General features: G+C 42.7%; 1 protein-coding gene across 15 annotated transcripts in view; it reads left to right on the top strand.

Annotated features, from left to right (window-relative positions):
• Window positions 1-23,703, top strand: part of LOC137030018 (adhesion G protein-coupled receptor L3-like) — a 433,419-nt gene that overhangs the window by 293,530 nt on the left and 116,186 nt on the right. For 12 of the 15 annotated variants that reach the window (XM_067399942.1, XM_067399940.1, XM_067399943.1 and 9 more), the window contains one exon: window positions 10,530-10,568. The exons of the other annotated variants lie outside the window; for them this stretch is intronic. In XM_067399942.1, the coding sequence (XP_067256043.1) occupies window positions 10,530-10,568 (39 nt within the window). The remainder of the gene's footprint in view (window positions 1-10,529; window positions 10,569-23,703) is intronic. 15 annotated transcript variants of the gene reach the window in all.

Below are 23,703 nucleotides of genomic sequence, written 5' to 3'. Positions count from 1 at the left end.
ATATTTTAAATTAGCTTCTATTTTATATTTTACACAGCAAAATCTCCAGAGTTAAATCAACTGCTAAAATAGCACTAAAGCAGAGTTAAAGTCAATGAGATAATTAAGCAATTAATTAAGTGATGATTGTGCATTAGTGATGAACACCTGCTGTTAACAAGCATATTCAGTGAAGAAAAGAGAAACACAAGTGACTTAAGTCACAGCCTTATTAATTGCTTAATTATCTCATTAACTTTAACTCTGCTTCAGTGTTGCTTTAACACTAGCAGAGAGCAGAGTTGAATTAACATTCATTTGTATTTTTTTCATCTATTATTTATTTTATTTCAGATTTTTTCAGTTACCAAAAATTATTTTTAGTTTGAGATAACAATAAAAACACTGATTGAAATGACACATACGTCTATTTATAATCACTGCCTATATTCAAAATAGCTTACTAACATATTCTTTTTACTATTTCTGCAATATATAGTATATAAGCGATATAAATCATGCCATTTTTTTTGTTTGTTTTTTGTTTAACTACTAAATTTTCTAAAAAAATAAATAAAAAAAAACTTTGCCAAAAGTAGTACTGCACAATGCAATGTGTTTTTCCATGTGACACGCATCTCCTTCTTGACTCGTTATTTGTTTTTCCTGCCAAAAATAAACATATTTATTTCCAAAATGCTAACTGGATGTCACTCGCTGAATTAATTATCATATGAGAACATACATTACTTTCACGTGCTTCTCAGAGTATACCAATTGTAAAGATGCAGACGTACAGTCAAAAATGCTTAACCAATCTTGTGAGACACTGTCAGTTGAGTAAAACTGTCAGTCGATATTCCCTTGATTGTGCGACATTGGGCCGAGCCAAAGAGCTTTAAGACACGAATGGCAAGATCAAGATACTTTACAGATTAGGGAACCTGAAGAGGCGCTAAGAGGAGCTACTAAACACTGAAAGTAATGTGCTGATCTGCAGGAGCTCTGTGATCTCAGGCAGCTGCTGCTAAAGATGGCTGCCGTCAGACAGAATCAACCTGCATTAACATTCAGGCACCAACAGAGATGGGACGACAGACCTTCCTGCTATTTATTTTTATCTATTCCCATCCCTCGCTCTTCCTCTGCGAGACTCAATAATTCATGGACTACACACACACACACACACACACACACTTGTTCCTCTCAGGCCTCTCTGCTCTTTACTCATGCGGTGACGAAAAGAGTTTGTGCACAATCACAACTACAATCATACTGAAGGCCAAGTCCTTCAAGTCTAAACCAGATTAAAAATACCTTTTACCCTGTCTAAATGTAAAAACATGGCATGTTGGGAATGAGCTTGTTTTCCTTGAGTCTTTCTCTCATTGGTGACAGCAGAGGTGTTTGAATGAAGTGTTATGGCATGAGAGAAATATATTATGTCAGTGGTGTTAATATTTTTGAAAGTAGTTTCTTATGCTAAGGCTGCATGCATTTGATCAAAAATACAGTAAAAAAAATAAATAGATAATAATAATATTGTGAAATATTATTACAATTTAAAAGAACTGTTTTCTATTTGAATATATTTTAAATGTAATTCATTCCTGTGATGCAAAGCTGAATTTGCAGCATCATTATACCAGTGTCACATGATCCTTCAGAAATCCTTCTAATATACTGATGTACTGCTCAAGAAACATTTCTGATTATTATCAATGTTGAAAACAGTTGTGATGCTTCATATTTCAGTGTAAATTGTGATACCTTTTTCTTCAGGATACTTTGATTAATAGAAAGTTCAAAAGAACAGCATTTATTTGAAATAGAAATCTTTACTGTGACTTTTGATCAATTTAATGCATCCTCACTGAATAATAGTATTAATGCTTACAAAAATCGTATTGACTCCAAAGCTTTGAATGGAAAGGTTGGTTACAGAACCTTAGATTAATATGTATTTTAACAAATAAATGTTCAGAAATGAAAGTTAATTCAACTTGTGATTAGTTCTACTTTCCTTTTTGTTTTAGAACTTGAAACTAAAGCTAAAGATAGCATTATTCATAATAAATCAATGACAATCAGGGCATAAATGATGCGTTAAGATTTTAGTGATGCAATTTGTCTGTCCACAGCAGATGCAAAAATCAATCACAAATTTCAGCCAATCAGTAGAGACTGTGGGTGGGCTCTTTCTTCAAACGCACTGCTGACTCACACTCACAGCCATATGGATAAGTACATAATCAAATGAATAAAAAATAAATAAATAAAAAAAAACATTATTCAAAATACATACTCAGTGACTGATACAATCTCTGTCATGCAATACACTTGTTTTTTCACAGTTTAAATGCTCTGAAGATTTAAGGAAAATTACTTTTTATCATTTTTGTATCATTATGACTTTTAAGGCCACGTAAAATTATATTCAAATTCAAATAACCATTTTAATATTACAAAATATGTACAATTAAAAATATTATTAAAAATAGTTAAATCAGTATCTGATCTGTCAGCTGCTATGTTGCAGAAGTAGAAATCATTTCAATTAGGTGACCGGTTTCACTGTATCTATAAAGAATGCATCAAAAAATGACACATTATGGAAGTAAGATCTGTCACAAATGCCATTTGTTGTTGACTTTAATCAGCAAGATTACCATGGTCATCTACCTTCTTCAGAGAGCTGTTGAGTTTTGTAATTGTTAAAGAGATAGTTCACCCAAAAAATGTTTGGTTACACATATTCTTCAAAAATATATTTTGTGTTCAAATGAAAATGAAAAAGAAATTCATTCTTTTTCACAAGATGTAATATAAGTCTAAGGTGTCCCCTGAATGTGTCTGTGAAGTTTCAGCTCAAAATACCCCATAGATTTTTTTTTAATTCATTTTTTTAACTGCCTATTTTGGGGCATCATTAACTATACACTGATGTTGACAGCGCCGCCCCTTTAATTCGCCTGCTTCCTGCCACATGAGCTCTCGACTATATTACAGTGCATTTACAAAGTTCACACAGCTAATATAACCCTCAAATGGATCTTTACAAGATGTTCGTCATGCATGCTGTATGCATGCTTCGAATTATGTGAGTAAAGTATTTATTTTGATGTTTACGTTTGATTCTGTATGAGTTTGAGGCTATGTTCTGTGGCTAACGGCTAATGCTACACTGTTGGAGAGATTTATAAAGAACGATGTTGTGTTTATGCATTATACAGACTGCAAGTGTTTAAAAATGAAAATAGCGACGGCTCTTGTCTCCGTGAATACAGTAAGAAACGATGGTAACTTCAACCACATTTAACAGTACATTAGCAACATGCTAACAAAACATTTAGAAAGACAATTTACAAATATCACTAAAAATATCATGATATCATGGATCATGTCAGTTCCCATTCAGTCGGTCACGTTCGACGTACGTCGGACAGACCGACGAATAGGAATCTCGCTAGAGAGGCCAATCTACTTCGAGTGTAACTAAACGAGCCAATGCACATTGGCATGCAATCATATGCATCAGCTGCTCGCCTCGCAGCGCGGGTATATAATGAGCAGCAGGTGCGTTGCATCTTCAGCTTTTCGCTTCGGAGCCGAACGGTGTTTGTTCCTGTTCTCTACAAGCGAGTGTCTGCTAGAAGACGAGTCAAGCTTTTGGTTGAACTTCTCTTTTTTTCCGAGTGCGGGCGAACAGCACAGCAGCGGGGTCGACGTCCTCTCTTTTTCTGTTTCGTTTGCCGTTTTTGAGCAAATAGCTGTTTGACAGCGTCAGAAGGCTGTTCTCACGGCCGGTACGGTGCGCTTTTGAGCGCTGAAAAGCCGTTTTTACGGCTGGTAAGAGTGAGCGCCTTCAAAGAGAGAGAAAGCACATGACAGGCTGCACACAATCCCTGTCTGTGTTGCGGTGGCCGTTCCCCTGCGTGCTTCAGCACTTCTAAAAGAGTAAAGTCCCTGAAAGAGCTTACACAAGTAGATTCGCGTCTTTTTAAAGACGACATCTTACTTGTGTTTCTGGATGCGATCGTTCCTGTCCTCACTGACGGCCACGATCACAGTTTCGCATGTCTGGGCGCGTGCTGAAATTATGTTCGTGGGTGTTCATGTTTTCATATGAGAACATGATCACGTCGACACGCCGGTCGTGACTCTTCTTTCTCCGGGAAGCTTGAGTCCCCTCTGTTGTTGGCCAGCTGCCGCTTGTGTGTAAAAGCACAGCCGCGGCTCTGCCCGACACTCTGGGAGACCGTGGAGATCAGCGAGAGCAAACCTCTCGCTCCTCTGCGTGTCGTGTGCCGTCGAGCTGCCGGGCTGCAGCGCGGGTTGTCACGGCAACCCAGCGCTCGCTCGGCGCTCTAGATGCGCGGTTCCCTTGCGTAATCTCCATTGTAGCGCCCTCTCTGGTGCACCAGAAGAGGTCTACTTTGCTGATATGGCTTGGGTGACATGAGGTTGAGGGGTTCCTTCGGGGAACCAACCCCCTAGGGCCCCTCCCTCTCTAGCGCATTGCAAGCTGTGCAGTTTCTGGATTGAATTGCTGGTCCTTTTCATAGGGGAACCTAGCATTTCATTCAGAGCTCCAGCTGAGGGACAGACGTCGATTGCAGCATCGGAGAGAGTGCTGTTATGCTCTGGAAATGAGGGTGACGTTGCCCACTGTAATGGTGTGTGCTTATGCTGACTCAGATTCAGAGTTTACAGCCATGCTTTCCTGGGTCTTCCAGATGTGCATGGAAAACTTGGCAGTATGGGGGTATATTGGTGCCATAAATATGGAATGCCAAAGGTGCCAATCTGCATAAGTTTTTCCTCTCTCACTACCCTCTTGGATGGGGTGGCTGTACACAGACCACACCCACCCTGCATGTGAGGCCAAGGCACTCTTTTTGCAGGAGGGTAGTTCTGTGCTGGGGTTGAGCTGCGCTTGTTGACTAACCGTGATCAAAGTCACGGCGCAGGCCCTCAGCCAGACGATGTCCACCTCCGTGGTCCAGAAGTGCCCCCTGGCTTACCTTGTGAGGTGTGAGAGGTTGTCAAGCTAAATGCTTTCTCAATGCTCCCATCTTACGAGGTGGCCTTTCGGTGACACTGTCGAGGACTGAGCCCAGCGGTTCTCCTCAGTTAGTAGCGGATAGGGGAGCTTCCCATGACAAACCATTGAGTTCCTCTTGGGCCGCCCCTCAGTCTGCTCGTCGCCAAGGGTGTCGTCCCCTGCAAGAAACTCCGGCCCAGCAGGCTCTGCTGTATCCATTGCGGGGAGATGACGCCTCCCGTCTCTGCAGCTGTTTAACTGGTTGGTGAGAATCACCCCTGAGACGGGCGACCCAGAGATGGGTGGGGCTGCTCTTCCACCCCTGGAGGAGGGCCAGGTGGTAAATCCTTTATTGGGTTTGTTTCTGTTCCGCCACTGACCCAAGAGGCAGCGGTACCCAAATTTTAAAGAGCAGTTCCTCCATTTCCAGGTCTGAAGAGGGTTTGGAGAGCAGTGGGAGGAGAAAAACCTCACCACTCTCATCCCCCTCTTCTGTCGCCAGCGGACAGCAGCGAGCAGCGGGCAGCCAAAGCCTCGACTGCTCCCTCTGTCCATCCGTGGAGCCAGGTAAGTGTTGCCTAGCACACTGTGACGCCGCTTCGGGCCGCCTCACAAAGAGAGCCCCCGAGCCGTGTCCCTGTGTTCCACCTCGCTGCCCTGCTGCGGGTACACCGGTGGTCCCTTTGGTCCTGCTTGTACGGTCTCTGCGAGCCGGGTTAGCGCTCCCCAGTCCGTCTCGCTGGCTCCTTCGGACCATCAGGGTCGGCTTTGCGATTCAGTTCGCCCGGCTCCCCCCCAAGTTCAGGGACGTCCTATTCACTACAGTGAAAGATGCCGATGCCCCTGTCCTGCGTGCGGAGATCGCAGTCCTACTGGCGAAGGACGCGATAGAGCCGGTCCCTCCAGCCGATTTGAGGTCGGGGTTCTACAGCCCCTACTTCATTGTACCCAGGAAAAGCGGCGGGTTACGACCGATCTTGGACCTGCGAGTTTTGAATCGGAGCCTCCACAAGCTACCATTCAAAATGCTCACGCAGAAACGCATTTTCGAGTGCATCCGTCCCCGAGATTGGTTTGCAGCGATTGACCTGAAGGACGCGTACTTCCATGTTTCAATTCTTCCGCGACACAGGCCATTCCTGAGATTCGCGTTCGAAGGTCGAGCATATCAGTACAGAGTCCTACCCTTCGGGCTGGCCCTGTCTCCCCGCGTCTTCACGAAAGTCGTGGAGGGAGCCCTTGTTCCCATGAGAGAACGGGGTGTTCGCATTCTCAACTATCTCGACGACTGGCTCATTCTAGCACAGTCCCGGGATCAGTTGTGCAAACACAGGGATTTGGTGCTCAGACACCTCAGCCAGTTGGGGCTTCAGGTCAACTGGGAAAAGAGCAAACTCGCCCCGGTGCAGAGGATCTCTTTTCTCGGTATGGAGTTGGATTCGGTCGAGCAGATAGCACGCCTCACAGAGGAACGTGCTCGGTCAGTGTTGAACTGCCTGGATACATTCAATGGCAGGACAGCGGTCCCACTGAAGTTCTTTCAGAGGCTCCTGGGGCATATGGCGGCTGCTGCGGCTGTAACACCGCTCGGTCTGCTTCATATGAGACCGCTTCAGCACTGGCTTCACGGCCGAGTCCCGAGATGGGCGTGGCAGCGCGGCACATTCCGGGTGCCAATCACTCAGGAGTGCCGCCGAACCTTCAGTCCGTGGTCGGACCCCTTGTTTCTTCGGGCAGGAGTGCCCCTAGAACAGGTGTCCCGGCATGCTGTGGTGTTCACAGATGCTTCTGCCACCGGCTGGGGTGCCACGTAATACGGGCATGCAGTCTCAGGGGTTTGGACGGGACCCCATCTGCATTGGCACATCAATTGCCTCGAGTTGCTGGCAGTACGCCTTGCTCTGAGCCGCCTCAAAGGCCTGCTTCAGGGCAAGCATGTACTGGTCCGTATGGACAACACTGCGACCGTTGCGAACATCAACCGTCAAGGTGGTCTACGCTCCCGTCGCATGTCACAACTCGCCCGCCATCTCCTCCTGTGGAGTCGGAAGCATCTGAGGTCGCTTCGCGCCATTCATGTCTCCGGTGTGCTCAACCGTGTGGCCGACGAGCTATCATGAGCTGCGCTGCCAGGAGAGTGGCGACTCCACCCCCAGGTGGTTCAGCTGATCTGGAGAGAATTCGGAAAGGCTCAGGTAGACCTGTTTGCCTCACCAGAAACCTCCCACTGCCAGTTGTTTTACTCTCTGACCGAGGGGACACTCGGGACAGATGCACTGGCTCACAGCTGGCCCCGGGGCCTGCGCAAATATGCGTTTCCCCCAGTGAGCCTACTTGCACAGACCCTGTGCAAAGTCAGGGAGGACGAGGAGCAGGTCTTGTTAGTTGCGCCTTACTGGCCCAACCGGACCTGGTTCCCAGAACTCTCACTCCTCGCGACAGCCCCTCCCTGGCCCATCCCTCTGAGGAAAGACCTTCTTTCTCAGAGACTGGGCACTCTTTGGCACCCGCGTCCAGACCTCTGGAAACTCCATGTCTGGTCCCTTGGACGGGATGCGGAGGTTCTAGGTGACTTACCCCCTGAGGTACTTAACACCATCACTTCGGCACGTGCACTGTCTACGAGACGTGCTTACGCCTCCAAAGTGGAACCTGTTCGTCGAGTGGTGCCCTTCTCGCCGGGAAGACCCCCGAAGATGCTCGATCAGAGTCGTGCTTTCCTTCTTGCAGTAGGGTTGGAGTGTAGGCTGTCCCCCTCCACCCTCAAAAGTCCATACTGCTGCTATATCCGCTTACCACGACCACTTAGATGGCAAATCTGTTGGTCAGCACGTCCTGGTCATCAGGTTCCTTAGGGGGGCGAGACGGTTAAATCCTTCTCGTCCCCTCTCCATACCCTCTTGGGACCTCACTCTGGTGCTGAGAGCACTTCAGATTGCTCCCTTTGAGCCTTTGCTGTCAGCAGACTTAAAGATTCTGTCTATGAAGACTTTGCTGCTGGTGGCATTGGACTCCATCAAGAGGGTAGGGGACCTGCAGTCATTTTCGGCCGACGAATCGTGCCTGGAGTTCGGGCCGGGTGATAGCCACGTGGTACTAAGACCCCGGCCTGGCTATGTGCCCAAGGTTCCTACCACTCCCTTCAGGGACCAGGTGGTGAGCCTGCAAGCGCTGCCCTCGGAGGAGGCAGACCCAGCCCTGGCTTTACTCTGTCCAGTCCGCGCTTTGCGACTGTACATAGACAGAACCTAAAGCCTCAGGACCTCAGACCAGCTCTTGTCTGTTTATGAGGCCAGCAGAAGGGAAAGGCTGTCTCCAAGCAGAGGATGGCCCACTGGATAGTGGATGCCATCGCCCTGGCTTACCAAGCTCAGGGTGTGCCCTGCCCGCTCAGGTTGCATGCTCACTCCACGAGAGGTGTCGCATCCTCCTGGGCGCTGGCTCGTGGCGCCTCGCTGACAGACATTTGTAGAGCTGCGGGCTGGGCGACACCTAACACGTTCGCTAGATACTATAGCCTTCGTGTCGAGCCGGTCTCCTCCCATGTTCTCGCCACAGGTCAGAGGCACGGAGAGGCCCCGGCTTAGTGTCGGCTTGCTGCGCTACATGCGCTTCTTTTCTCCAGAGAGTCCCTACAAGGCAGACCCTGTCGAGTCCTCCAATATCCCTTCGGCAGCCGACGTGGCGGAGCGTCTGGCGCCAGGCCTATACTCCGTTGTATCCTTGAGAACCGGGTTTAGGCTGGGTTCCATATGTGTGACCCTACGGGGATCCCATATGGTTGGTTCCACGGTTGCTCCTAAACGAAGCCCGTGTCTTTCCCTCTGGGAGAACCTACCCTTCATCGGGTTGGAGTCACCCCAGCTCTTCCATATGTAGCACAGCCCTACAGGGTTAGTCCATATGTACTTCTCCACATAACTCCTTCGGGGAAGGATGTGGCTTCCGCAGCGTTCCTTTCCCAGCGAAGGGTACGCTTTCCCAGCGTTATCCAATAGTCTCACTGAATGGGTTTTGGGGAACAGCAGTGATCGACTCTCTCTGTGTTAGCCCTGTCCCACCATCCTCAGGCAAGGGGGTTCAGGTGGCTTGCAACAGAGCGCTGGAAGGGGGCAGCTCCTGTGGCGCTTTGGTAGGGATTCCTATTCGTCGGTCTGTCCGACGTACGTCGAACGTGACCGACTGAATGGGAACGTCTCGGTTACAAAGGTAACCCTCGTTCCCTGAAGGAGGGAACGGAGACGTACGTCCCGTCGCCACAGTCGCTGTACCCCGCTGATGCTGCCGCCTATCCGGTTCGGCTCCTCAGCGAAAACCTGAAGATGCAACGCACCTGCTGCTCATTATATACCCGCGCTGCGAGGCGAGCAGCTGATGCATATGATTGCATGCCAATGTGCATTGGCTCGTTTAGTTACACTCGAAGTAGATTGGCCTCTCTAGCGAGATTCCTATTCGTCGGTCTGTCCGACGTACGTCTCCGTTCCCTCCTTCAGGGAACGAGGGTTACCTTTGTAACCGAGACGTTATTATTGCTCCATCTGCCATTTTTCGCTGTTGTTCTTGCTGGCTTACCTTATCTGTGCACAGATCCAGACGTTAATACTGCCTTTCCTTATCTAATGCCTTAAACATGGGCTGGCATATATGCAAATATTGGGGTCATACATATTAATGATCCCGACTGTTACGTAACAGTCGGTGTTATGTTGAGATCCGCGTGTTTTCCGGAAGTCTTTTAAACAAATGAGATTTACATAAGAAGGAGGAAGCAATGGGGTTTGAAACTCAATGTATGTCTTTTCCATGTACTGAACTCTTGTTATTCAACTATGCCGAGGTAAATTCAAATTTTGATTCTAGGGCACCTTTAATAAGGAATTTTCCATATTGATTTTTTTTTTGTTCAATGTTTTGAATTTCGCTTTGCATTTTGCTGTGTTTTCAGGTTAAATTTAATGGATAATGTCCTGTTATACAATTTCCATTTAATTTCAGCTTTTCTTGTACAGTGTTCAACACTCTTTTGAGCAGGCCATTTCTGACGTTTTGAAGTTTTTGATCTGTCTCATACAAGCAAAAGTGGATTAATCTTTTCCTCTGGGTTCAGTAGGATGTGATTTGTGTAACTGATGTGCTTCCAAATCCTCTTTCACACCAAACACATATGACACTTTGAATAAAACAGAAAAGAAACTATAGATTCCTGTGGAGCCATTCACAACAATGACGAACATCTGCTTTGTAGATTTCACTTGCACATCAACACAGATTCTGTATTTCTTAAACTCTGTGCAATAATTAAATACACATTAAATGATACAGATGCAGTTCATGGACTGAGAGGTGCGTTATTCTTGCATCAACTATGGTACCGATTTTGCTTTTGTTCAGCCGCACGATTATTTGCTTGAATAGATGCTTCATTGTGTTTGGTGTGAAAGACCATGAGAGTGTCAAATTTTCTGACTGATACTAAAGCAATCCATTTTCTTTGGGTTTTCAGCTGCAGAAAAGGGAGCGTTCATGTCGATATTTTGTCCAGGTATTTTTCCTCTTTATATTTATACCACTTTCATCCTCGCATCTGCCACGGCTTCCATCCCACTGTGTATGTGTGTGTGTTTGAACTCATGCATTCCTCTTCATTTGCACTTAAGCCATGATCCTTGTGTTTTTCTAAGGTCATGTTGTTGTCAAATGAGGCCTTGACCAATTTTAACCTTCACCTTTGCAAATTACCCATAATAATCCACATGCTCTTAAACACTTCCATGAGTGAATGCCACCTACAATCGGGAACGGCATGTGGAAATAGAAGTATACTTTAGCATACTTTTAATTATTATGGAAATAGTATACTTTAAACTAATATACTTAACACCCGACACTTAATGGCATGATAATTGCATTTTTATTAAAATATATTATAGTTTAAATTTATATTAAATGCAGTTAGTTGACATTTAGAGTACTTCTGTGACTCATTTAAGTAGGACTTAAGTTACATCTATATTATGTATATTCATAATTACTTCTATTGCCTTTGAAATATGATTTGCAGTATATACAGCATTTATGGTAACCTAAAATAGATTTTAATTTAATTTATATCGAAACTTGTATGTCATGTATTTAAATATATATTTTAAGTACACATATGTGATGATGAAATTATAGGTTAGTGCATTTAAAATATGTTAACTTTAAATTAGGCCTATATCGAAAAACACTCTACAGTTTAAAATGATAATCAAGTACTTTATATGTGCTTTAGTATGTTAGTCATCACATCAAAACAAGTGCACTTCTTTAAAGCACCAAAAAAGTTTATTAAAACATAATGATTTAAAATGTACTTTAAAGTAAAACTTTTATTTTGACATTATTACTAAGTGCACTTTTTTTAAAGTGTTCTTAAGTATTAGGAAACATAGTCATGAAAGTGTGCTCTCTTTAAATATACTTAAGTGGTATTTCATTAAAATTATAATATTTGTAAGTTTTTAAAATTGATCCTTTAATAATTGAAGGACGCATTCAAGTGCGCATTCAGTATTATCATACATACTTCTTTTTCACAAGAGCAGCATATCCATGAAACAAACCAAAGGGAAAAAGGGTTAGTTCACCCAAGAATGTAATTTTAACGATGTCTTTAGTACCTTTCTGGACCTTGAAAGTGGTGGTTAAATTGCTGTCTATGGAGTCACACCTCTCGAATTTCATCAAAAAGATCTTAATTTGTGTTCCGAAGATGAATGAAGGTCTCACAATTGTGGAACAATATGAGGGTGAGCAATTAATGACAGAATTTTCATTTTTGGGTGAACTAACCCTTTATAATTATTAGTCAGTGACTATTCTAAATGCTGGAGTTCCCTGCCTCATTTTTGTCCATAGTTTTGTGTTTTTTGCATGAACGAGAGCAGCTGTGCTTGCTGACTTTTAAAGCAAACTAGTTCAGCTCTAGGTCACATTTTTAAGCTATAGGTTAGAATGAACTGTTTTTAACATTAATATTAATCAGAAATGTTTCTTGAGCAGCAAATCAGCATATTGGAATGATTTCTGAAGGATCATGTGACACTGAAGACTGGAGTAACGATGCTGAAAGTTCATCTTTGCAACACAGGAATAAATTACATTTAAAAATATATTACAATAGAAAAAAAAAAGTTATTTTATATTGTATGGAAATTAAGGTTTCGTAAAGCACAGCTGGTCTCGGATCAACAGTCGCCTGCAGCTTTTTGCTTGGGCTCTGCTGCTGCCGACACCCCCGTCAGGTCATGTGATTGTCAACTTTCTCAGCATGCACTTGACAATTTTTGAGCAGCTATCTTGACCCATCAGAGTTCACGGTTTCTGCCTTCAACATATGACATTGATGAAGTCTGCCTTGAATGTGACATGTGAGGCGAGTGCAGGCAATGCATTTTTATGCATTAGTTCAGATGTTAGAGATCATGATGCTACTGAAGATGCAGGTAATTCCTTCTTTATGACTTAGCAATGCTGCTTGAATTTTGAATCCAGATCTGTTTGGTGGACTGTGAAACCAGTTAAGTGTAAGTTGTGGAAATGGTGGTGTAAAATTTATATAATTCACTGATAACTGGGAAAATATAGTTATTTTCAAGCATTTTCCAGCCAATTATGTACAAGTAAGACCTCACCAATCTCATTTGGCAGTGTGTGCAAGCGTGACCTGGAAATATACAAATTATAGCAAAATCAGTATGCTATGGCACTTTATGAGGATTATTTCAAGATCTACTCAAAGTGTAGGATTTAGTTTGAACTTGTTTTCACTTGATTCAGTTTGTTTTGTAAATTAAATATATATATATACATATATAAATGCAAGGTCTTCCCTGAATATATATATAAATGCAAGGTCTTCCTTGAAAAAGACGACATCTGGATGGGAGCATATGTTCTAGAACTTGGATATACCTTTCAGCATTGATGGTGCCTTTCCAGATGTGCAAGCTGCCCATGCCACATGCACTCATGCAATCCCATACCATCAGAGATGCAGGCTTCTGAACTGAGCGCTGATAACAACTTGGGTTGTCCTTGTCCTCTTTAGTCCGGATGACATGGCGTCCCAGTTTTCCAAAAGGAACTTCAAATTTTGATCCGTCTGACCACAGAACAGTTTTCCACTTTGCCACAGTCCATTTTAAATGAGCCTTGGCCCAGAGAAAACACCTGTGCTTCTGGATCATGTTTAGATATGGCTTCTTTTTTGACCTTTAGAGTTTTAGCCGGCAACGGCGAATGGCACGGTGGATTGTGTTCACCGACAATGTTTTCTGGAAGTGTTCCTGAGCCCATGTTGTGATTTTCATTACAGTAGCATTCCTGTATGTGATGCAGTGTTGTCTAAGGGCCCGAAGATCACGGGCATCCAGTATGGTATTCCGGCCTTGACCCTTATGCACAGAGATTGTTCCAGATTCTCTGAATCTTTGGATGATATTATGCACTGTAGATGATGATAACTTCAAACTCTTTGCAATTTTTCTCTGAGAAACTCTTTTCTGATATTGCTCCACTATTTTTCACCGCAGCATTGGGGGAATTGGTGATCCTCTGCCCATCTTGACTTCTAAGAGACACTGCCACTCTAAAAGGGGCTCTTTTTGTACCCAATCATGTCTCCAATTGTCCTAATAAGTTGCAAATTGGTCCTCCAGCTGTTCCTTATATGTACATTTAACTTTTCCGGCCTCTTATTGCTACCTGTCCCAACTTTTTTGGAATGTGTAGCTCTCATGAAATCCAAAATGAGCCAATATTTGGCATGACATTTCAAAATTTCTCACTTTCAACATTTGATATGTTATTTATATTCTGTTGTGAATATAATATAAGTTATGAGACAATTTTATAATTGGTTTATGTACGACAAACACTTTTATTTTATACAATGTAAAAAAAATAATAATAATAAAAAAAAAAAGATCACAGAATAAGGTAGAAAATACAGTACCTATCAAAAGGTTGGAAACATTACAATTGTAATTGCACAATTGAAATAAATCTCTTCTGCTCACCAAGGCTGGATTTATTTAAAGGTGCAATATTTAAGAATTTAGCAGTAAAATATCCAAAAACCACTAGGCCAGTGTTATATATTTTGTTCACTTGAGTACTTACAATATCCCAAATGTTTACAACTATTTGTAAATCATGAGAAAATTGCCATTTTAAAACTATTGTTTTGATATATCTATAGACAGAAAACAAATTGTTGTTATATAGCTCAACACGTTTAGTCTTATTGTTTAAATCTAATTTTGTTGATTTTTTTTTTTTTCCTTTACCATGCCTCAGAGAAAAACACTATTTTGTGAAGTAGCTAACATACCATAATCAGATGCAGCTTTATTTTTAGTAACAGTAATACAGAATTTTCTCCATCATACAATACATTTTAAAAATTAACTGCATGCCATTTATCAACACAAGCCATCCAGCATTTAATATGATATTCTTAAATCGATCAGCAACCGCCGAGTGAACGCACAGAGTAACGTTATAACATCATTTTCAACACACTCAAATGTATCTAATATGATAAACAGAGCTGTGTTACCTCATACTCATGACCAGAAAAGCGGAAGCAGTGCCGGCAACTGTGGCATAATAAAAGTTCCGCTGCTCGTGAGGTGTGTGTTGCGCAATCGCTCCAGCGGCCTAGTTCAGCTCCCACAACACACGATCCTGCTCTGCTTCATACTACAGTAACGTTAATAATCACATCCATGAACATGATTTCTGCCCGAGTCCTATCCCGATTATTTTCCACCGGCCGTTGTGGAGAAGGATGCATTAAATTTATCAAAAGTGGCAGTGACAATAAATGCAAATAAATGTTCACTGAACTTTCCATTCATCAAATAATTCATAAAAAAATAAATCTATTAGAATGATTAATGAAGGATCATGTGACACTAATCATGCTGAAAACTCATCACAGGAATAAATACATTTTAAAGTATATTCACATAGAAAACAGCTATTTTAATTTGTAATAATATTTTGCCATATTACTGTTTTTGCTTTATTTTGTTTTATTAAGTAAATGCAGCCTTGGCGAGCATAAGAGACTTCTTTTAAAAACTTTAAAAAGGTTGTCAATAAGCATTGCATTATTCATATACTTTATTGTCAATAAATACCTTGAGATGGCTTGAAAAACACACATAATCCATATATTGTCACTTTTGTGTGTTTATTGTCTTCACATTTTTTTCTGCATTCTATTCAGCTGCTGCTACTGCAAATAGCTGAATTACTTCTACAAAACCGTTTTGGACCTTCTAAGAGAGAGCGCCCTTCGGCTTCCAGTATAAATGAAACATTACACGAGAGTGAACGTTCCATAATGTTTAGATCACCTCGTTTTAGTTAAGAATAAACCGACAGATCATGCATAGACTATTTTGTCTCTTTAAATTTAAATCAAGATTTATTCACATTGGCCTCTATGTAAACACAGTTGCACACAAACCAAGTATGAAAACAAGTGTGAACTCTGCATGATTTTTGTCAGAAAACTTTTGTTCTGATGATAAGAAGTTAATGAGTATAAATCAATGGATTTGCTTTCACTGCTCAGTAGAAGAGAGAGTACAGTCATGCTGGACAAGAAGACCAGTGTATTTCCACTGAGAGCTGAGAAGTGCAGAGATTTACTTTTTTTTCTTTATTATATTTGTTTCGTGCGGCAGCACAGTGTTTGACTTATTAATAACAGTGATGGATCAATAACCGACCTGATCTGAAGTTAAGAATAGATTTCTTGAGCTGTGTTCAGAAATCAAAGCCCTTCCCCGAGCTCCGTGTACATTACGGGTACATAGTGTGTTTTTCTGAGGGGAAATGGGTTTGCTGTTTAAACTATTGATGCCCTTTCACAGTCAATAAACGACCCACAACAAACTGAGCTGCATCAGATGTTGTTCTGACTGAAAGAGATGTTTATACATTTGGAAAGGTCTCATAAACACTGTGGCCTGTCAAGATGAAAAATATATTAAAGTTATTCTATATATTTCTCAGTCTATATGTTCACAAAAGCAGCCTTCTTTTTCAATTTCAAAATGTTAATATTATTATTATATATAGTTATAGTTATATAATTCATATATATATATAGTTCTGAACAAATGTTTTATTTAGCTTTCTAATAAATGTGGCATTTTATACTGCGAATATCATTGGCCTTGTGATAAATTGCTTATGCTTCAGATAAAACCATCTGCTTAAACTTTTATATGTACATATCAGCTATTTTCATCATGTAGAAATTATGTTGTTCTAAACTCATATGATTTCTCTGAAATATTGAATAATGTTCTTGCAGCTTTTCCCCAAGCAATTATATGGAGGCCAATTCTTTAAAAGGATGCAGAAGCAACTTAATACACAATATAAAATTATTCCATTTGAAGTATGCAATATATATTGAAGTAGATTTAACACTTTAATTTAATTAATTAATTAATTATAGAAAAATAACATAATTAAATTTAAAATAATTTAAATCATTTAACACACCCACCCTCCCCAGACCTATGTAGGTTATCTTGCATTTCATACAGTTGATTGGTGACAAACCTGAAGCAGGGCAACAACTCGCTGCATGATGGAGCCTATGGAATGCAGTTAGAATGCCCCTAAAATTGTGTGATTTTTTCCCCCCCCCAAAACAGAAATCCTGCCCTGGAGCCGATTCTAAATATTTAATTGGCCAGGTCAATCACAATAACGATAGCCTACACCCAACCCTGATCCCTAAACCTACCCGTCACTGTAACCTCAGCAAATTAAATTGGTTGCAGGGTGGGGTTTTCCGCTGAACCGTTTGGGGGGAAAAATCACGCCCCTAAATTTCAAGATATCAGGGCAACAAATGAGTTTTTGGCTCATATTTATACCAGATGATAGTTATAAGCAATATATCCGAGCAACACAAAGCAGTGCTTTTGAATCCGTGTTTTGAGCGAATCAATCGGGTGAATGATTCAATGGCCCATTCATAAACAGAGCCATTTACTTCATTACTGAATTTGTTTATTTACATTTACTCACCCTCATGTCGTTTCAAACCTGTATGAAAGCTTTCTTTCATTTGTGGAACTTATTTTGAAGAATGTGGGTAACCAAACCGTTTTGGTCTGAAAATATATCCAAACACCAATTCAGTGGAAGCTTGTTTCCGCCATGAAATAAAAAATAAAAAGGGTAATTGCGACAATCTCACACATCTGAATTTTTTTCTCAGAGTTGCACAATATAAACTCTCAATTGTGAGTTATAAAGTCAGAATTGCGTGATATAAAGTCAGAACTATGAAATATAAACTCACAATTGTGTATTATAATATCCAAATTGTACGAGAAAAAAAAAAATTTCTCAGAATTGTGAGTTTATATTTAAAAATTCTGACTTTATAACTCACAATTTCATGTTATAAAGTCATAATTGTGAGATATAAACTCACAATTCTGAGAAAAATGTGAGAATTGCGAGTTTATATCTTGCAATTCTGAAAAAAAAAAAAAAAACTTAGAAATTGTGAAATAAAAACATCTCGGTACATATGTAACCCTCGTTCCCTGAAAGAGGGAATGGAGACGTACGTCAAACGTGAACGACTGAAAGGGAACTGTAACGAAGGCGGGACTCAGAGTAAGATCCAAATGCAGCTTTATTAAAAGGTGAGCGTGGTCGTACAGGCAGGGTCAATCAGGAGCAAACAGGAACAGCGAAGGACAGGCAGAGTCGTAGTCAGGAAGCAGGCAAAGATCAGGACAGGCAGATATCACTCACAGGATGGTATACAAAGCACAGGTCAGGACAGGCAGCAACAGGTCAATAACGGGTAACAGGCAGGAACAATAACAATAAACAGACAGGATATAAATGCTCAGAACTGTAACGGGAGTTAGCAAGACCTCGCGGTGAAGTGGTGTGTGTATGAGTCCTTTATAGTCCAGGTAATGTGTGGCAGCTGGGTGTGGTGATTAGTGTGGAGTGATTGTGAAGTGAGTGCAGGTGATAAGCAATGGAGATCATGGGAAATGTAGTGCGGGATGTGACAGGAACAGACGTGATCGTGACATAACGCCCCCCTCCCGGAAGGCGCGTCCTCGCGGCGTAAAAGGAACAGCTAGGGAGGGGGGGTGGGTGCATTGGAGACTGGCGTGTCGACAGGAACGAGGTCCCCAATGCAGATCCAGGAACCCGGGCAGCCACGGCGGGTCAGGTGGTTCTGGCGGCCTAGGCGGGTCAGGTGCCATGGGCGGCCACGGCGGGTCAGGTGCCACGGGCGGCTTCGGCGGGTCAGGTGCCACGGGCGGCCACGGCGGGTCAGGAGCCTCGGGCGGCCACGGCGGGTCGGGTGGCCTGGGCAGCCACGGCGGGTCGGGTGGCTTGGGCAGCCACGGCAGGTTAGGCGGCTTGGGCAGCCGCAACAATGAGTCCATAAATGGCCCTAGTAGTTCAAAGTCCGAAGACGGCAGTGACCAGGCAAGGTTCCCACCCACAAGCTTCCCACCCCTAGGTATACTGCCCCCTCCCAAAAAGTTCTTGGGGAGATCCACAGAGGCCCTGGCGGGTTCATGGGCAAGGAGCTCGGGTGGCGCTGGCAGGGTAAGGAGCTTGGGTGGTGCTGGCAGGGCAAGGAGAACAGGTGGCGCCGGCAGGGCAAGGAGCACAGGTGGCGCCGGCAGGGCAAGGAGCACAGGTGGCGCCGGCAGGGCAAGGAGCACAGGTGGCGCCGGCAGGGCAAGGAGCACAGCGGGTTCTGGAGCGAACTCAGTGGCTGGAACTTCCCCTACATCCTTACGCACCACAGGGGCGGCCATCTTGCCCGTGGGCACTGGCAAAGCAGCCCTTTTGTCCTTCGCGTCCAGGGCGTCTGAGTGCGTCGCAACCAGTGAACATGAGTCCATAGTAACCGGCGAACTTGAGAGCGTTGCAATAGACGAAGTTGAGAGCGTTGAAACAGACGAAGTTGAGAGCGTAGCGACCGCCGGGCTTGAGTGCGAAGCGGGCGCCGGGCTTGAGAGCGAAGCGGCCGGCTGACCTGAGAGCGAAGCGGCCGGCTGACCTGAGAGCGAAGCGGCCGGCTGACCTGAGAGCGAAGCGGCCGGCTGACTTGAGTGCGAAGCGGCCGGCTGACTTGAGTGCGAAGCGGCCACCGGGCTTGAGAGCGAAGCGGCCAGCTGGCTTGAGAGTTTCGGAATGCCAACTGCTCGTGCTGTAGTCAGTGGAGGATCATTCGTGCTGGATCGCAATCCTCTCCGCTCTCGGGCAGGACCGGAGACGTGACGTGACTCTGGGCGATCAGCGGAGACGTGACGTGACTCTGGGCGATCAGCGGAGACGTGACGTGACTCTGGGCGATCAGCGGAGACGTGACGTGACTCTGGGCGATCAGCGGAGACGTGACGTGACTCTGGGCGATCAGCGGAGACGTGACGTGACTCTGGGCGATCAGCGGAGACGTGACGTGACTCTGGGCGATCAGCGGAGACGTGACGTGACTCTGGGCGATCAGCGGAGACGTGACGTGACTCTGGGCGATCAGCGGAGACGTGACGTGACTCTGGGCGATCAGCGGAGACGTGACGTGATGTTGTAGTGGCCGCCATTTTGTGAGTGCTCTCCTGAGCGGCAGCCATTACATGATTCTCTGTGGTGTCGGAATCCTCCACGACACCCACAGTAAAACATGAACCACCAGTTAACAGGGCAAAGTCCAGAAGTTCAACGAATGATCCTCGGGGACCGTTGGTGATTAAGTAGCCCTTCAGTGGTTCATTTAATCCATAACAAAAAAAAGTCAATGAGGGCACAGTCCGGCAGATCAGATAAATTAGCTATATCCAAAAAGTTCTGAATATGATCCTCGAGGTTAGAGTTACCTTGGCGAAGACTGACAAGACACATTGCTGGGTCCATGCTGAAGCTGGTAATGCTCCTAGAAGCTGCTGGATCTTTGTGTGGCGAGGTCTTCTGTAACGAAGGCGGGACTCAGAGTAAGATCCAAATGCAGCTTTATTAAAAGGTGAGCGTGGTCGTACAGGCAGGGTCAATCAGGAGCAAACAGGAACAGCGAAGGACAGGCAGAGTCGTAGTCAGGAAGCAGGCAAAGATCAGGACAGGCAGATATCACTCACAGGATGGTATACAAAGCACAGGTCAGGACAGGCAGCAACAGGTCAATAACGGGTAACAGGCAGGAACAATAACAATAAACAGACAGGATATAAATGCTCAGAACTGTAACGGGAGTTAGCAAGACCTCGCGGTGAAGTGGTGTGTGTATGAGTCCTTTATAGTCCAGGTAATGTGTGGCAGCTGGGTGTGGTGATTAGTGTGGAGTGATTGTGAAGTGAGTGCAGGTGATAAGCAATGGAGATCATGGGAAATGTAGTGCGGGATGTGACAGGAACAGACGTGATCGTGACAGGAACTAGCAATTGCGAGAAAAAAAGTAAATCAGAATTGTGAGATAAAAAGTCACAATTGCCTTTTTTATTTTTTTTATTTAGTGGCAGAAACAAGCATCCATACAATTCAGATGCAGCTTCTGAAAAAAAAAAAAAAAACGTAGCAATTGTGTAATAAATTCTGTTGAATCAAATAAAACATTTCTTTCTAAAGGTACTTTTTGTAATGTCTATTTGATGCTTATCTCATTTATCACAAAAATGATTTTCATTTATCTTTTGGGGGTAATTCCTCAGCCAAATTTGAAGTGCAATTAATTTGTGATTAATTAGTAATTAGTAACTAATCATGTAATTAATTATATTTTTTTTTTTTTTTTTTTTTTTTCAAATAATCGCTTGACAGCCATAATTTAAAGTTTTCTCACAATTTGACTAGGTTTTGACATTTGACTTTAATTTCAAGATGATTTGGTCACAGCAGTTAAATTTGAATTATTATGTGCTCAAGTATTGTAAAATGTAATTGTATATTTTGTTACTGAAAAAAAAAACTATTTAAACATTTTTTTTTTTTTTAAATGATAAAAATGTCAAAAACACACAACAAAAAATGATTAAAAAAATTTGACTTAAATTAAAATGAAACCGGAAAATATTAAAATAAAACTAATTCAAAATATTAATAAAAACTATAAGTGTATCTCAATGATAGTAAAAATGTTGGATATTGACATACATAAATATAGGTCACAATGAGTAGTCATTGTATGGAAATGAAAAAAAGAGCTGCATACAGATTCTTCAGAATGTCTGTTTTGACTTAAGAATCGTTGTCATAGGCATTTTTGTGTGAGCATATCTTCATGAATTCTTCATGACATTTTTTCTTTCTCTTTGTAATTTGCCAGTAAAACACTTTGAATTGCCATTGTGTATGTGTGCTATATAAAGAAACTGGCCTTAACTGTGTCAAAGCAATTGATCTCCTTCTCTGCTGCCGTTAAAAAAGTCTTTCCTTATCTTGCGGGAAAGAGTAAATGCCTGTGTTAGACTGTGCTGAAAAAAACATCATCAAAAATACATGATAACACAGCTCTGATATTTCAGATGCGTAACCGTCAGTGCTCTGAGATCAGAGAGGGATTTTACCATCATGTGAACATGTGAAGTGTCTGCAGGCACTCATGTAAGCTTGACATTGATGGACTGAAGCCTGTCCAGCCTGTTGGCCACCTCTGTTGCATTGGTCAGAATTTTTTTTTCAGATCTGACCAACTGCATAAGCACAACATGATGAAAGCTCACATCATTATGAAATTAATTAAAGCAGCATCAAAATATTCAATAAATGTAAGTATCTATTCACATGGGGGATTCAGGTCACATATGCATATGAACTGTTTAGGGATGCTCACATTGACCGTTTAACCGTTAACCGAATGTAAGAATTTTAACCGATTAATACTATCAGTTAAACGTTTTTTTTTTTTGTTTTTTTTTTTTGCTGCATGGTTAAAGAAAAATATGCTATATATACATATGTGCTTATTTGTTAACTCGCGGGGCGTTTCACACGTGCCAGACATATTTCGCTAAGCAACAAGCAAAATGAAGCGAGTGAAAAGAAGTACTGACCATTTCGATAGAAAGGGTCAGGCGCGCCGTTGGCACGGGGGAGAGGGGGATCAGGAGGACCCCCGCAGTTTTGAAAAGACAGAAATCGACCCCCGCACTTTTGATAAGGGCTGCTTCAATCAGTTACAATATATCATCTTTTAGCTTAGGATATTTTCTTTCAAATGAGACCATTTTCACGTTTCTGTGAGCTTTCGTTCATAAATAATCAACTGTTTTGTCGCAGATGTGAAGAAGAGGAAATGCGCTCTTGAACAGAGAAACACGCGATCTCCAAGCAATCGATCAAAGTGTGCTAAAGTTTTAGGACAGGTCGATGGTATATAAATCGTGGCCGAACGTTAGCGTTTGTCAATCAAGCAAAACCGTCCTTTCAGAAACCGAGAAATTTCCCACTTTAAGGTAAGAGGCTGATCTCTCAGATTGACGCGCGAGCTGGCTTGACTGAAGGGTTTGTAGTTTATGGACTGTTTTGAGTTAAAAGCATTGATGGCATCTATAAAAGAGATATCTAAAAGCGAAACGAAAATTATTGCCTCGACCGGCGACACAGTGGGGAGGATGCACGAGAGGAGACCTGCGCGTTTAATTGGAATGTGTATAGTGTAATGCTGCATTTACAAATCTTACCAGTGGCATGCACTTTGATCACGAAAGTGAAAGTGCTTTTTGCGGTCACATTGCGGTGCCCCCGCGTTCCCATTTCTCTCGATGTGAATCGTGAGCTCCAGTCCATTACAATTTAGGACCATGGTATACTTAATTTCCCGCATTCCGCTCAGTCTCGTGCGCGAGCCTTTCAAAGAAATGAGTGCAGAAATACGCGTTCGGTATGCACACGTGCACCGTCCGTGGTCATAGCAATAACAATCCTTGAGGTAGGCCTGCTATTTTTATTTGACGGAAAAAATGTCTAAAATACCAGTTGTTCAAAGCTTCAGTGGATTCTCTGTGTTTTTGTTTTTTCATCTTAATTTGTCAAACATTTAAGTGAAAAATATTTAGTGTAGGCCTATTTATTTTATGTCTTTTATTTAAATTATTTTTTTTCTGTTGTCAGAAACGCTGCAGGTGCGTGACAATTTGATAATGTGAATCCAGGTTCTGTTGTTTATCTGTTCTATGCTGCTGTTTGCATGTTAAAATAAACCCGTGGAAGACACAGACACTAGTCAATTGTATTTTTTATTTAATGTCATAGCCTATATATGTCATATTATCATCATATAGGCTATACAATATTATAATCTTATCAATTAACGGTTAATAATCGGATAACGAGCGTCAGTTGTCGGTCGAGAAATTTAACCGAAATGAGCATCCCTAGAACTGTTGGAGTGTTTGGCATGGTAATGGAAATGACAATGTTGACAATGTTGATTTCACAACATGCTGCTGTGAGAAAGTTAGACATGCTACTGCTGTGCAATATAGCATACATGAATTACCTGTAGCAGATCTATACAAGTGGAGCTGGGGAAGGTGGAAAGTTTCTGAAAGCACACTGCAATTCCTACAGCACATACTTACCAAGTATTTGAAGGTTGAGCAGCGAACTCATTGGCT

Source organism: Chanodichthys erythropterus, chromosome 11 (genome assembly GCF_024489055.1).
Source record: "Chanodichthys erythropterus isolate Z2021 chromosome 11, ASM2448905v1, whole genome shotgun sequence".
Classification (NCBI taxonomy): Eukaryota; Metazoa; Chordata; class Actinopteri; order Cypriniformes; family Xenocyprididae; genus Chanodichthys; species Chanodichthys erythropterus.
The sequence above is the reverse complement of the archived record's forward strand: the minus strand, read 5'-3'. Positions and strand labels throughout refer to the sequence as shown.